The sequence below is a fragment of the Gloeophyllum trabeum genome, assembly GCF_000344685.1.
Source record: "Gloeophyllum trabeum ATCC 11539 unplaced genomic scaffold GLOTRscaffold_00003, whole genome shotgun sequence".
In the NCBI taxonomy this organism is placed as follows: Eukaryota; Fungi; Basidiomycota; class Agaricomycetes; order Gloeophyllales; family Gloeophyllaceae; genus Gloeophyllum; species Gloeophyllum trabeum.
Window position 1 is genome coordinate 2960947 of NW_006920412.1, and position 11590 is coordinate 2972536.

The window sequence follows — 11590 nt, forward strand, 5'->3', positions numbered from 1 at the left end:
AGTTCTGTCCAGGACCTGGGAAGGTGAGCGACGAATAACGAACAGTGCGGCTTATGTATATGTCAGCATCTCCGCTGGAAGAATACAAATTTATTGAGGCCCGTTGACTCTTTACTGTTACATTCGGGAGGAATGCTGATACCTTCACCCCTTGCTTCAAGACCCAAAGAGCGTCTGGAAAGTCGTCGCCTTATGCCTAGATATAGCGGACAGATTGAACATGTATACGTCCGGAGAAAAGTGAGAAGAAACATACCCCAAATATGCCAGTCCTGGGTCGTAGAACGTACTGTACATATGTTCGTGAGTGAGGTATAAACTTCACATGACGGCTAAGACTAACATATAGCCCCGTTCGCCTGGGACGCCAAGTCTCTCCTTGAAGTGCCCAAAGAACGCTTTACTGTATTTTTCGTTCGCCTCGGGGTTGATGTTGTTGAGACTCGTCTAGGATGGCAGGTCACATGCAGCGGATGTAGCTACGTTTTGAGTGTTATGACTTACGATCACCATGAGAAACGCGGGATCGAATGTCCCGTGGAACGAGAGATTCTCGTCATAGTTATAGCTGACTGATATGTATTGCTCCGGCTTGCTCAACGTCTCTGCGGCAAACTAAGAAGCGTATATTTATCATGATGCCATTCCCCTCCGGACACAAGCTACTGACATACCTTCGAAAACTCCACAATAAAGACCCTGATATCGGGAACCTGGCACGGTATAACCAATATCATTCTCTGTGTAACTTAAGCGTGATTCTGTTAGACACACCTTAACGTTGGTCGTTATCACGAGAGCTGGCATGGAGGGCAGAGGCAAGCAGTATCCACATCCTGAGCTGAGTCATGCCGCCGGAATATAAAGCCAAGGAGGCTGCCATGATCGAGGCCCGACCACCGAAATGGCCACGAGTGAGAGCTTGGGAGAGGAGCTCGAGGGAACTGCGAATGCGATTCAGGCGGCCGGTCCGTCGGATGAAATGTTACACAGTAATCAGTGTTACAGTGTGACAACTGTAATCAGCGTTACAGGCCATTCACTTTGGAAACCACCATCCACCTCGAGCTCGAGGACGGGGATGCCAGGCTTGCAGTGAATTGATACGCCGGCCAGCAACTATGGTGTCATAGACCTACTAAGTTCTGATGGGTGTGAGTCCTAGCAGTCAACTTGCCATCGTATGCTGGGCCTGAGTCAGCCAGGAAATGGATTAGGCAGCCTGAGGAATCCGGACGTTAGCAAGGTTTGACTACCATCTTTCTGTATTCTGCAGTTGTCGTTCTATTATCTCAATCAAGAGTCTGATGGCCCCTGACTAAGACCATCGAATTGCGTCAGACGTAGTGTCAGTGGCAGATGACTATAAAGAACCGCTCAGGCTCAGGCTTTGGCTACCTCTAGCCTTCGAATTCATCGCGCAAAGCACCATGAGCAGGGACACCCGGAGCCAATCAGACGTCTCAAAGCAGCTCATTGAGAAAGATGGATCTTTCAAGCGGCCAGACAGTGTCTTCCGCAACTGGGTCGAGAAAGGTGGCAAGTTTGCGCCTGAGGCAGGTGGGTGCATGCGACGGACTGACCGTATAGAGCCTGCATACTCACCGATAACACTGTTTCAGGGCGCTACCATCTCTATGTGGCATATGTGTGTCGTACGTGCTTCCACTGGGCGATCGTCCTAATCCCTGAGTGAATATGGACCCACAGCATGGGCGACAAGAACACTTATCGTCCGAAAGCTGAAGGGCCTCCATAATATCGTTAGCGTGACTGTGGCGTCCTCTCGCATGGATGAGCATGGGTGGCCCTTCGCCAACGTCGATAAGCTCCCTGGTGCCGAGGAAGATCCTTTCTACGGATCCGAACACATCAAGGACCTCTACCTCAGGGTAGATCCCGATTATACTGGCCGGTAATCTTCATGGCTTTCCCGTACCCTCACAGCGGGAATGCTGATAATTGAGTCAGGTTTACCGTCCCGATTTTGTGGGACAAGAAACTCGAGACCATCGTAAATAACGAGAGCTCTGAAATCATTCGCATCCTGAACAATGCATTCAACGACCTCCTTCCGGCAGACAAGGCTGCGCTGGATCTCTACCCGGCGAATCTGCGTCCGGAGATCGACGAGGTCAACGATTGGGTCTATCACACCGTGAATAGTACGCATATTTCTGTGGCGCAATTCAGCCTATCACATTGACGAATCAATGGAAGACGGAGTATACAAAGCCGGTTTCGCCAAAACCCAGGACGCGTATGAAGCGGCAGTGAAGCCGCTCTTTGCGTCGCTCGACAGGCTGGAGAAGATGCTCGACGGGAAGGACTACCTGATCGGTGGGCAGCTGACCGAAGCTGATGTCCGCTTATTCGTGACTATCGTTCGTGCCTCGTTCCAAACGCTGCCATCGGTGGCGGATCTGATAAGACATCCATAGATCCGGTTCGACGTTGCGTACTTCGGTGTGTTCAAGTGCAACGTCCGAAGCATCCGCCATGACTACCCGGCACTGCACAAGTATGTTGATGTACTCTGCCTCGGTAGGTGCGACGATGCTGATTGGCTGCTGTTTCCCCCAGATGGGTTCGGAAGCTGTATTGGAATCATGACCCGTTCAAGTCTACAGCCAACTTCGACCACATCAAAGCCGGGTACTACTCCAACAAAGGGGTGAGTGATGTACAGTTCACAACGTAAGAAGAGACTTGGTAACCAGGTTCTAGGTCAATCCCGCTGGGGTTGTGCCTGTTGGGCCCCTTCCGCCGATCGAGCCGTTGTAATGAGGAAGTCGCTGATAAATCAATCTCTCTTCATGTACTACTAGCAAGGTCTTGTATCGCCAACGTTTGAGGTCTGACATCGAATGTATCGCAGCTCGACCGTGCTCCCGGAGGTTGGCGTTTCTGTGACTGATCATAATGTTCGGCCTGCATGCCTACATTCACTTCACAATGCCGTGCCGGCGATGGTCGCGAATGACTCTGACGATCGAAGCTAATCTCAAGATCCAGTGGGTCCTCATGGAGCCCTATGGAACGGTATGTGTGCGTGCCATTCTCACCGTTGCCGTCTTTCCTGCCCTTGACTCCTCTTGCGCCCTGTGGAGCTAGGTGACTCGTCACGCATCATCGCACCACTCACCTCGCTCGAGCCTCCAAGCACAATGACGGAATATAATTACCTCAAGATTGCTGTCGCACTGACTTCAATGCTCCAACATGTCTGAAGACTGAAGCTCCCATGTCGAGGAGATACCCTGGCTCTGCGGTGGGGCCTCCCACCAGTGTCAGCGGTCCTCGAAGGACCCTCCAGCGAAGTGCGGCTCTGATCGGGCTCGTGGATCGCGAAATGAACACCCTTCCCCGAGATGCAGTAGACAAAATGGGCAAGACGACACCGGTTATACCCAAGCATAGCTGTCTTATGACCAGGTGAGTCGAGATCAATCTATCATTAACACCATACCAGTGCCGCATGCAGTGCAAACACTCACTGAAGCCGGATATCTGATCCGTACCCTGGGGCACCGCAGTTTGGACATGGGAGAATCTAAGGAAGTATGAGTTTGCCATTTGCAACCGAACGTACGGTCACGGTATTGGGTGCTGCCAGGAAGTCCTGGTCTCGACGTACCGTGCACACTGGACACTGTGTTAACATATCAATTCTCAAGCCGCCTGCTTCGCCACAGGAAAGATCGAGCAGTGCCCATATCCAAGGGCATTCCCTGGCACGCACGAGTCCTAGCTTCACTTCACTCGAGGCCCGTGACGCATTGCTCTCCCAGTGCAACTCCTTCGCGAAGACACGCTCACCTTCTTTGAATGTGGGGGAAAGGCGTTTGCGGAGTTGGTATCCACGGCGTGAATATTCCAAGACAGTCGATGCTTTGACAGACGAAAGCTACGGCACTAGTACTGCTGTCAGTTGTCCGGCCGCGGTCTTTCCTTGCAGAAGTGGTTCAACGATGTTCAACGTCTGAGATAAGATGGATGGCCGATGATCACCTGACAGGTACTCACATGACTCCCTTATGAACGAATGTATTCTGATTCACAGGTATTGCACGGTCTACAGGAACACTATGAACACATCCCGGGTTAGACCCACCTTCTCAAAATTAATGAGCTGTGGATGCAAGACTGGGACCGTACGGATTTGTATTTCTTTGCTTCTAGAATTGTAGAGACGGCGAAATGTACATGTACTTCGGACCCGGTAATGGGATCCCACACCCATGAGATATCGCTATCGACAACAGCAATTATGACTGCTGTTGTCGAGCTCTTACAGCGGATGTACCTGCTTCTAGCGCGATTGCTACTTCGCGAGTCGCGACCTGGATCTCCCGTGCTGTTTCATCTGAGGGAGGAAGCAATCCTCATGCCAGGGTAGATATCGGAGGGAAGACTATGTTCCTTCAATATCGAAGCTCTCTGAGCAATGTCGAGTCCAGGCCCGCCATTGACACCTTCGCTTAGACTGTACTTAGATGGGGTACACACCTTGTTGTCAATGACAGCCCATTCAAAGCCGTGCCGTGCTGCCGATATTGGCCCTGACTCTAGCCAGGGGAAAGCCAGATAAAGTATCCAATGGCCAGAGTAAATAGATTCGAAGACACATCTAGCGTCCACTAGGTTCTTGTTGCCCGGCGACTCGCATGTGCACGAGCGGGAAACAGTGTTCAGTAGACTTGCTGCTTTCCGTGAATTGTTCGAAGCAGCGATGCGAAAGATTGTGATTGAAGAATATTATGGTAGAAAGTGATAGCGCTATGTGATAGACAGCAGCCGTACACATCGTTGAGTCTGGTGGTTGCGAAACAACGTCCGAATTGTAAGCTATGAGAATTCCCATATATGGCAGGACATTGCCCATATTTGGGTTGTTACAGATCGCTCGATTTAGAGTCCACGCGCCACAAGCGTCGCTTTCCGCATCACCCCGACACCTTATGTCGTTCCTCTCTGGCTCTCTCGCGGGCGCGCTGGTAGCGGGCGGGGTAAGTGCGATTAGATGAGTGGTCGAGATTTTATCTCACTGTGATTTCTCTAGGTTTACTATGGATTTTCAAATCTGATTCAATCAAGGTGCGGAGAACGCCCCAAATTGAATGCTTGGGATTCATATTTATCTTCGAATATTTACAGAACGCAAGCTCATCGCGCAGAGTCAGCATTCCTACTTTGCAACGTGGTATGAGACGTGCTAATACCATGAACTGCTTGCACCAGCTTGCACGACCTATCTCGACGCCTACTCAACCCACCTGCCGCGCTGAACGCACCTCCACCAGCTGCTGAGCGTATTCACCACGATGCCTTTTCAACACAATTGAAAGACCGGTGGAACCACGAGATCGAGGGGCTCTTCCGGACGTCGACAGAGTTGGCCGCGAAAGGGAGGGATTGGGCGAAGCGGACGTTGTACGGAGCCAGCGGTGGAAAGGAGAAGTTCTGAACACTTGTTGAGTAGAGTCTGCTCTGTCTTTCTACATGATTCACGCCGCTCCATCTGCTGCTGCCGAACGAGACATTGCAGAGAGAATAGACGCCTTGACCTAGCCTTGTCTCCCGCAGGGTGTCAGCAGCCTGATTTCAGCAGCGAGCATCACCAGGCGTCATGATACTGCGCCAGTGATGCCATGGAAGCTATTATTTTCGAGTTTACGACCGCAGGTCATTCATTACCATCCAAGGCGGGCCAACCGTTACACCTACTCCATGACCTTCGGACCGTACGTCGCATTCTGTGGACTCCATTCTCCTGCATCTCCCTCCAGTATATCTCATGCCTGTTGCCGTGAAGTCTTGGAGCTAGTCGAGATGAATCACTGCAAGCCAAGCTCGGAGCCCAATAGATGGGTGACAGACTCGTCAGTCACGACGGCAATGATCGAGGGCTGTGGTATACCTCGCCGGGTTGGTGATGGTGCCAACGCTATGTTACGAATTGCCCTGCAAGTCTGTCATGCCAAGTCGGGAGGCAGGGCACATTCCGCCGAAGCAACTTCGCATGCACAACAAAGCGCAATAATTGCTACGTACCGCGGCTCGCAAGAGCGGTTCACTTTTCCCGACGAATGACTCCGTTCCTACTCAATATTGACACAGGAGGCAATCGGCATTGATCCAATTGCCCCACAATGCCTCCCATAATTGCCGCTTCACATATGCTACTCTCTATTTCCATACAGCACGGAATCTCCTGTCTTTGCACAGCTCATGACATCCGGGATCGATCTTCGACCGCGGGATTCAAACGACACTCCGGAGGACACTCCTATGTACCGGATAATATCTTCGAGGGTATGAGCTGCTCGATCTAGACCAGCTAGAACTACCGTAGATATCAGAATGCAGCCTTCATTCGAGGGTTGCATAACTTAGTCGATCGAGACATCCGCATTCAATCATAAAGGAGTAATGCGAGAGCCGTTGTTATCATTTGTCCGATTGCTCCTGTGGCTACTTAGCTTTGTGTCTGCGACGGGCAACAGAAGCAAAGGTTGCCAGAAGGGATATACATTAAAATACAGAAGGATCGAAAAGGGCCCCGTTTTGGCAGACGTTGGAGAGGAATGTGCAAAAGAAAAAAGCAAAGAGTTGGGTAGGAAGAATTTAAATGAAAGTACTCGACCTCATTAATATTGTTCGATAGAGCCGCGAGCATTGTCCGACCGCACTGATGTCCCCAGATTGGAGGGCGTCGACAAGCTCCAGATGAATAATAGTGAGTGCGTTTGGTATCGGACGCTCTGGCGGGCTTCTGTCACGCTTTGATCTTTACATCCTCTCGGCGGGCCGAATAGCATAAAGAGCGGCCAAAAGATGCTGTCAATGTCCATGTAGAAAACTGCTTAACTGACTAGAGCATTCGCATCCTAGCGGGGAGTGGATATTACGCTACTAGCGAAACCACTGAATACGCTGTGTCTGAGGCACCATGCCCGCGATGGAGTGACAGACACCACCGATGGCGGGAAGGCCTACATTGTGTACGCCTCCATTGTTGCTAAAGCATCAGGTCCCGAGAGGCCCACCGTCCAATAGCACAAACATCGACCGGTAATCAAGTGGAACCCTGGCCCGACCTGCCTCCACTATATGGCAGGTTGCTTCAGCGATGATATCAGGCATCAGTGAGGCGACTGCACGACTTTTCTTGGTCCTTCTTAATGAAAGGGACGGTACGTAACCGCCTGCTTGGTGCCTGCCGGGGAGTGCTGCTTAGAATAGCAGAACGAGTGACTAGGAAATTATGCTAACATCATGAAGGCCAAGCGAGCACTCACTTGGAGATTCGGCCTTAGCGAGAGATGATGTTACACCAAGGGGGTAACGCTTTATACACTTAGCCTGAGGCTACATTCTCCGCAATGATGAGAAAGAGACAGCTCGGCCAATGGCGTTTTCGCCTTAACGACAGCGAGCTCCACCGTCAACGCGTTAACTGTCCACCAGAAACCCAGGTAAGAGTTCTGCCAATAGCATAAGTACCTGGTGGACCCCGGCCCACTCGAATGGGCGATTGCTTTGACGTTGGATATCTGCCACCATCGTCGCGCAGTCAAGGGTGTGGCACGAGTTCAAATGGTCTGGAGTTTTCGTGATTAGAACTTGAAGCGGCACGTAAAGGCATACTTTGTACCTGCTGGGGAGAGCTTCTGACAGGCTTTCGACATTCATTCCAAGGGAAGAGCGTAATGTGCCAGGCCCGAGCTATCCGAGATGACAAGCTTGGGCAACATACCAATGTTGTATTGACTCATGTGACCGCACCTGAATAACTATAGGCGACAAGCGGGAATGGAAAGAGACATCAGCTCGAACTAGGCGGTGCTTTTTCATGTTCTCGTGTCAAGGAGGATAGGAAGGCAGCCGAACTGAGTGAGAGTGTATCGCTGAGCAGCCCAGAGCCTAAATGAACGCCGGAAGAGCTCTGTTAGTTGCAATCCAGCTGCTGGTAATGGCGAGACAAAATTATCAGTTGAGACAAAGCAATTGCTCGAAGCACAAGCTTGAGGCAGGTCAATCCGCAGATTTTACGCCACCCCTGGTGTTTAGAATAGACACAAAACCGGGACAGAAAGAATATGGTTGCAAATGCCATGCTTAAACGACCATATTCTCTCTACCACTTGTTACCGTTGCTCTTCAGACCTCGGAACCAGTACTATCATTTTGGGGGTTCTGTCAAAGTCAGATTTTTGACAGAACTCCGAAATCTCAACAAACATGTAACGGGTGACTTAGCAGATTGGTACATAGGTGAATTGTAACCCGTAGAGAACGCCTGTGAAGTCAGAACTGTCATATCTTCTACCATTGTTGAATGGGAGGACGAATACTGTCCAAACAGCCCAGTGTAATCATGAGAAACAGGCCTGATGTATTAGATCTCTGGGCCTACAGTCTTCCGGCAAATATCGGCTCACTGGGGAACACTGTAATTTGTATAGCTAAACATGGTTCACCCACCCGATTGGTGTTAAAGCAATTCCAACTGCTCCTATCGTATGTTTGACAGAAGTGCAAGGGTCCTGGGGGTGACAAATGCGTGACGAAATTGGCGCGGATTCCTTACTGTGACTCGCGTGTGATGCTTTGACAGAACTACCTGGGACTGTGGGTCCGTCACCGGCATCTCTCTCTATTATTTTTTGCCCAGTCAATTAAGGTGGTTATTTGCGCAGATGGTACTTAGGAGGGTTTATTATGATGCCTGACTGAAAGTAAAATGATGGTCCAAGGAGCGGGCCTGTGGCAGGCTGTTTTCCGAGATCTTGACAGAACCCCCAAAATGATAGTAAACCAAGAAAGTGTCGCTGTCTCGATGATCTCGGAGAATATAAAATTACTTGCTTTTAGGGGATATATGTTGGAACACCATCGAAAACACCTGCGTACACCTGATTTTTGTGCCAGCTTGGTGCCAGCAACATTGTGGTCTCGAACATATGGAAGTGTCACCCCGTCACAGGTAATGTAACACTCTTGCTGAAGTCATCATATTGACCAAAGCAAGAGCGACACACTGCTGTCACTTTGGGAGTTACACTCTTTTGGGCCTAGCAAAAGATTGTAGGGTAGGGATATATGAAAGATTGGCTTTTGTGAATGATTTTGGGGCTCACAAAAGATAATCTTTAATGAGAATTTCGAAGCTTGTAATATATATTTTCAGCGGTATTATCTTTGTTGATACATTATAATTAAATCTTCTAGATTCCCTTCTGACACTGGAGGATTTGTATCTTTAGGGCCAAGCAGAAGGTTGTATGAAAGGGAATTCCACACCCTACCATACAATCTTTTGCTAGGCCCAAAAGAGTGTAACTCCCGAAGTGTGTCGACATGTCATTGTCCGTTCTTCGACCTGCTCGGATTTGTAAGTGAAGGATCGTGTCATAATGTCCTGTATTGACAAGCGTCCTGCTCTATATATTGCTTGATTGTGTGGTACCGAATTGGGGGAGAACTGCTGAAGCCTTCAGACTTCTCTCCAGGCTATCAGTGCTCTTGATTAATCGGTGAAAGTTCAAAGTGTACCCTCTTAGCATGAGCGGCGGGGATTGTCAAAGCCAGGCTGACGTCTCGCAGCAGCCTATAGGAAAGGACGGCTCTTTCAAACGTCCGGACAGTGTCTTCCGGAACTGGATTGAGAAAGGCGGTAAATTCGCCCCAGAGGCCGGTATGTGCGTCGAAGATATCGTGACAAGGAAATATTGAAGAGCTACGTCTGTGTAGATCGATATCATCTATACGTGGTGTATGGCTGTCGTACGTGCACTCAAACAGAGCGAGTGATACTAGTATGAACGTGCCGAGGTTGTCACAGCTTGGGCAACACGAACGCTAATTGTCCGCAAATTGAAAGGCCTGGAAGACATCATTCCAGTGACCGCAGCGTCTCCTCGCGCCGACGAGCACGGATGGCCCTTTGCCAAAGTTGATAGATTTCCCGACGTCGAGGACGATCCCCTCTATGGATCCGAGCACATCAAAGATCTTTATCTCAAAGCAGACCCGGACTATAGCGGCCGGTAAGAAACCAATGCCCAGTTTGCCAGTGCACCCCAATGCTGAAAAGCATTGTCTGTTTCACCAGCTTTACCGTGCCGGTTCTGTGGGATAAGAAACTGGAGACCGTCGTGAATAACGAAAGCTCTGAGATTATTCGCATCTTCAATAGCGCATTCAACGAAATCCTCCCTCCCGACTTGGAAAAGACCAAGCTCGATCTGCACCCTGCTACCCTGCGCGAGGAGATCGACGAGCTCAATGACTGGGTCTACCACACCGTCAACAGTACGTATTCCTTTCTTCCGCAACCTATACGCCAGCATGTTGGTACGTGAAATGTAGATGGAGTGTACAAAGCCGGCTTTGCGAAGACTCAAGCAGCATATGAAGCAGCCGTGAAGCCCCTTTTTGGGTCTCTCGACAGGCTGGAGAAGATCGTCGACGCGCGGGACTACCTAATCGGCGGACAGCTGACCGAAGCTGATGTCCGCTTGTTCGTCACCATTGTTAGTCTCTATGTCGATATGGGAAATACGCAGCATGAATCAAATAATTCCTTATAGGTCCGGTTCGACATCGGGTACTACGGCGCGTTCAAATGCAACATCCGTACGATCCGTGATGGCTATCCAGCTCTCAACAGGTATGACTTCATCGAGTGAATATTCTAGGATGATACTGACAATGCGTTCCTTGCAGATGGTTCAAGAAGCTGTACTGGACCAACCCAGCCTTTAAATCCTCCACTAACCTCGACCATATTAAAACAGGTTACTATTGGATTACGGCGGTGAGTATTCTGCTTCGGTAAGAGCAGCAGGAAGACTGAAATTCTGAACTCCTTCCAGACACCCGAGTGACGCCAAAAGCGAGACGCCTTAGACTTGGGACTACGCCCCAAGACGCGAGACCAAGGGGTCTTGAAAACCTTATTTTGCCACCCCACCTGAACGCCCCCCCTGGGTACCCCACCTCGTCCCCCTTGACTTCAACGCTCGAGCATCGGTCTACATACAGTACACGTCACCGCCTACACTAGTATAATAAGGCCGTCCGCTACTCTGCTCGACACCCCGTCCTCGCTGTCTTCCCTGTCAACCACCATGCCCTTGCCGCTTCCGGCAGCGGTCCGGGTAGAAGTCTGGTAGCAGACCCCAGCCCTAGGGCGTACCGCCACGTGTCTGGTGACACAGGCGCGCCGCTTCTTCGAGGCTGCGTCCCGCCTTTCCGGCACCTCGTCAGTAGGCCCGTCGTCGTCGTCGCCGACGATGAGCATAGCTATAGCACTTGTATGTAGTCATAAAAACATGGAATAAATTTCATTAAATACAGAAAATTCATGCTATTGCATTGACATGTACGCGGCGTCACTTAGACGCTCCGATCGAGCGTCATCGCCGTCAGGTTTGTCGTGATCATTGGCTTCGACAGCGGCGGCGCACACCCTCGTATATGGCCTCAACAAAAATAATAAATTCATAGGATATTACATATATGCATTGACTCGTATTCCAGGCCATTTGTAGGCATAGAAAATGTCCAGATATGCGAAATCTCA

At 50.2% G+C, this 11590-nt stretch overlaps 4 protein-coding genes across 4 annotated transcripts; 3 read left to right on the plus strand and 1 right to left on the minus strand.

Annotated features, from left to right (window-relative positions):
• Positions 1-28: 28 nt before the first annotated feature.
• On the minus strand, positions 29-827 carry GLOTRDRAFT_120269 (Tautomerase/MIF). The gene is made up of 6 exons (XM_007865565.1): positions 775-827; positions 675-713; positions 505-615; positions 344-447; positions 257-289; positions 29-196 (listed from the first exon to the last, which is right to left on the minus strand). The coding sequence occupies exons 1-6, from the start codon at positions 805-807 to the stop codon at positions 157-159; spliced, it is 360 nt and encodes a 119-aa protein (XP_007863756.1). The 5' UTR covers positions 808-827; the 3' UTR covers positions 29-156.
• Positions 828-1425: 598 nt separating this feature from the next.
• Positions 1426-2784, plus strand: GLOTRDRAFT_137290 (uncharacterized protein; the record flags this gene model as incomplete). The annotated part of the gene is made up of 8 exons (XM_007865566.1): positions 1426-1560; positions 1623-1655; positions 1711-1915; positions 1972-2165; positions 2221-2384; positions 2442-2521; positions 2584-2674; positions 2728-2784. Exons 1-8 carry the CDS (start codon positions 1431-1433, stop codon positions 2782-2784), a joined length of 954 nt encoding a protein of 317 aa, XP_007863757.1. The 5' UTR covers positions 1426-1430.
• A 2152-nt stretch (positions 2785-4936) lies between these two features.
• On the plus strand, positions 4937-5654 carry GLOTRDRAFT_110285 (uncharacterized protein). Its single transcript, XM_007865567.1, has 4 exons — positions 4937-5009; positions 5063-5097; positions 5158-5178; positions 5242-5654. The coding sequence occupies exons 1-4, from the start codon at positions 4962-4964 to the stop codon at positions 5465-5467; spliced, it is 330 nt and encodes a 109-aa protein (XP_007863758.1). The 5' UTR covers positions 4937-4961; the 3' UTR covers positions 5468-5654.
• Positions 5655-9567: 3913 nt separating this feature from the next.
• GLOTRDRAFT_37102 (uncharacterized protein) lies at positions 9568-10843 on the plus strand (the record flags this gene model as incomplete). Its single annotated transcript, XM_007864760.1, has 7 exons — positions 9568-9700; positions 9757-9789; positions 9848-10052; positions 10118-10317; positions 10375-10538; positions 10596-10675; positions 10732-10843. The coding sequence occupies 7 exons, from the start codon at positions 9568-9570 to the stop codon at positions 10841-10843; spliced, it is 927 nt and encodes a 308-aa protein (XP_007862951.1).
• Positions 10844-11590: the final 747 nt, after the last annotated feature.

What these genes read in the sequence shown, in the direction of transcription:
- GLOTRDRAFT_120269 (XM_007865565.1), bottom strand. Translation starts at nt 807, where the DNA reads ATGCCAGCTCTCGTGATAACGACCAACGTTAAG. An exon ending in TGATAACGACCAACGTTAAG is followed by an intron (nt 714 to 774) that starts GTGTGTCTAACA and finishes ATACCGTGCCAG; the next exon opens with GTTCCCGATATCAGGGTCTT. An exon ending in TTATTGTGGAGTTTTCGAAG is followed by an intron (nt 616 to 674) that starts GTATGTCAGTAG and finishes TACGCTTCTTAG; the next exon opens with TTTGCCGCAGAGACGTTGAG.
- GLOTRDRAFT_110285 (XM_007865567.1), top strand. Translation starts at nt 4,962, where the DNA reads ATGTCGTTCCTCTCTGGCTCTCTCGCGGGCGCGCTGGTAGCGGGCGGG. An exon ending in GCGCGCTGGTAGCGGGCGGG is followed by an intron (nt 5,010 to 5,062) that starts GTAAGTGCGATT and finishes TGATTTCTCTAG; the next exon opens with GTTTACTATGGATTTTCAAA. An exon ending in TCAAATCTGATTCAATCAAG is followed by an intron (nt 5,098 to 5,157) that starts GTGCGGAGAACG and finishes GAATATTTACAG; the next exon opens with AACGCAAGCTCATCGCGCAG.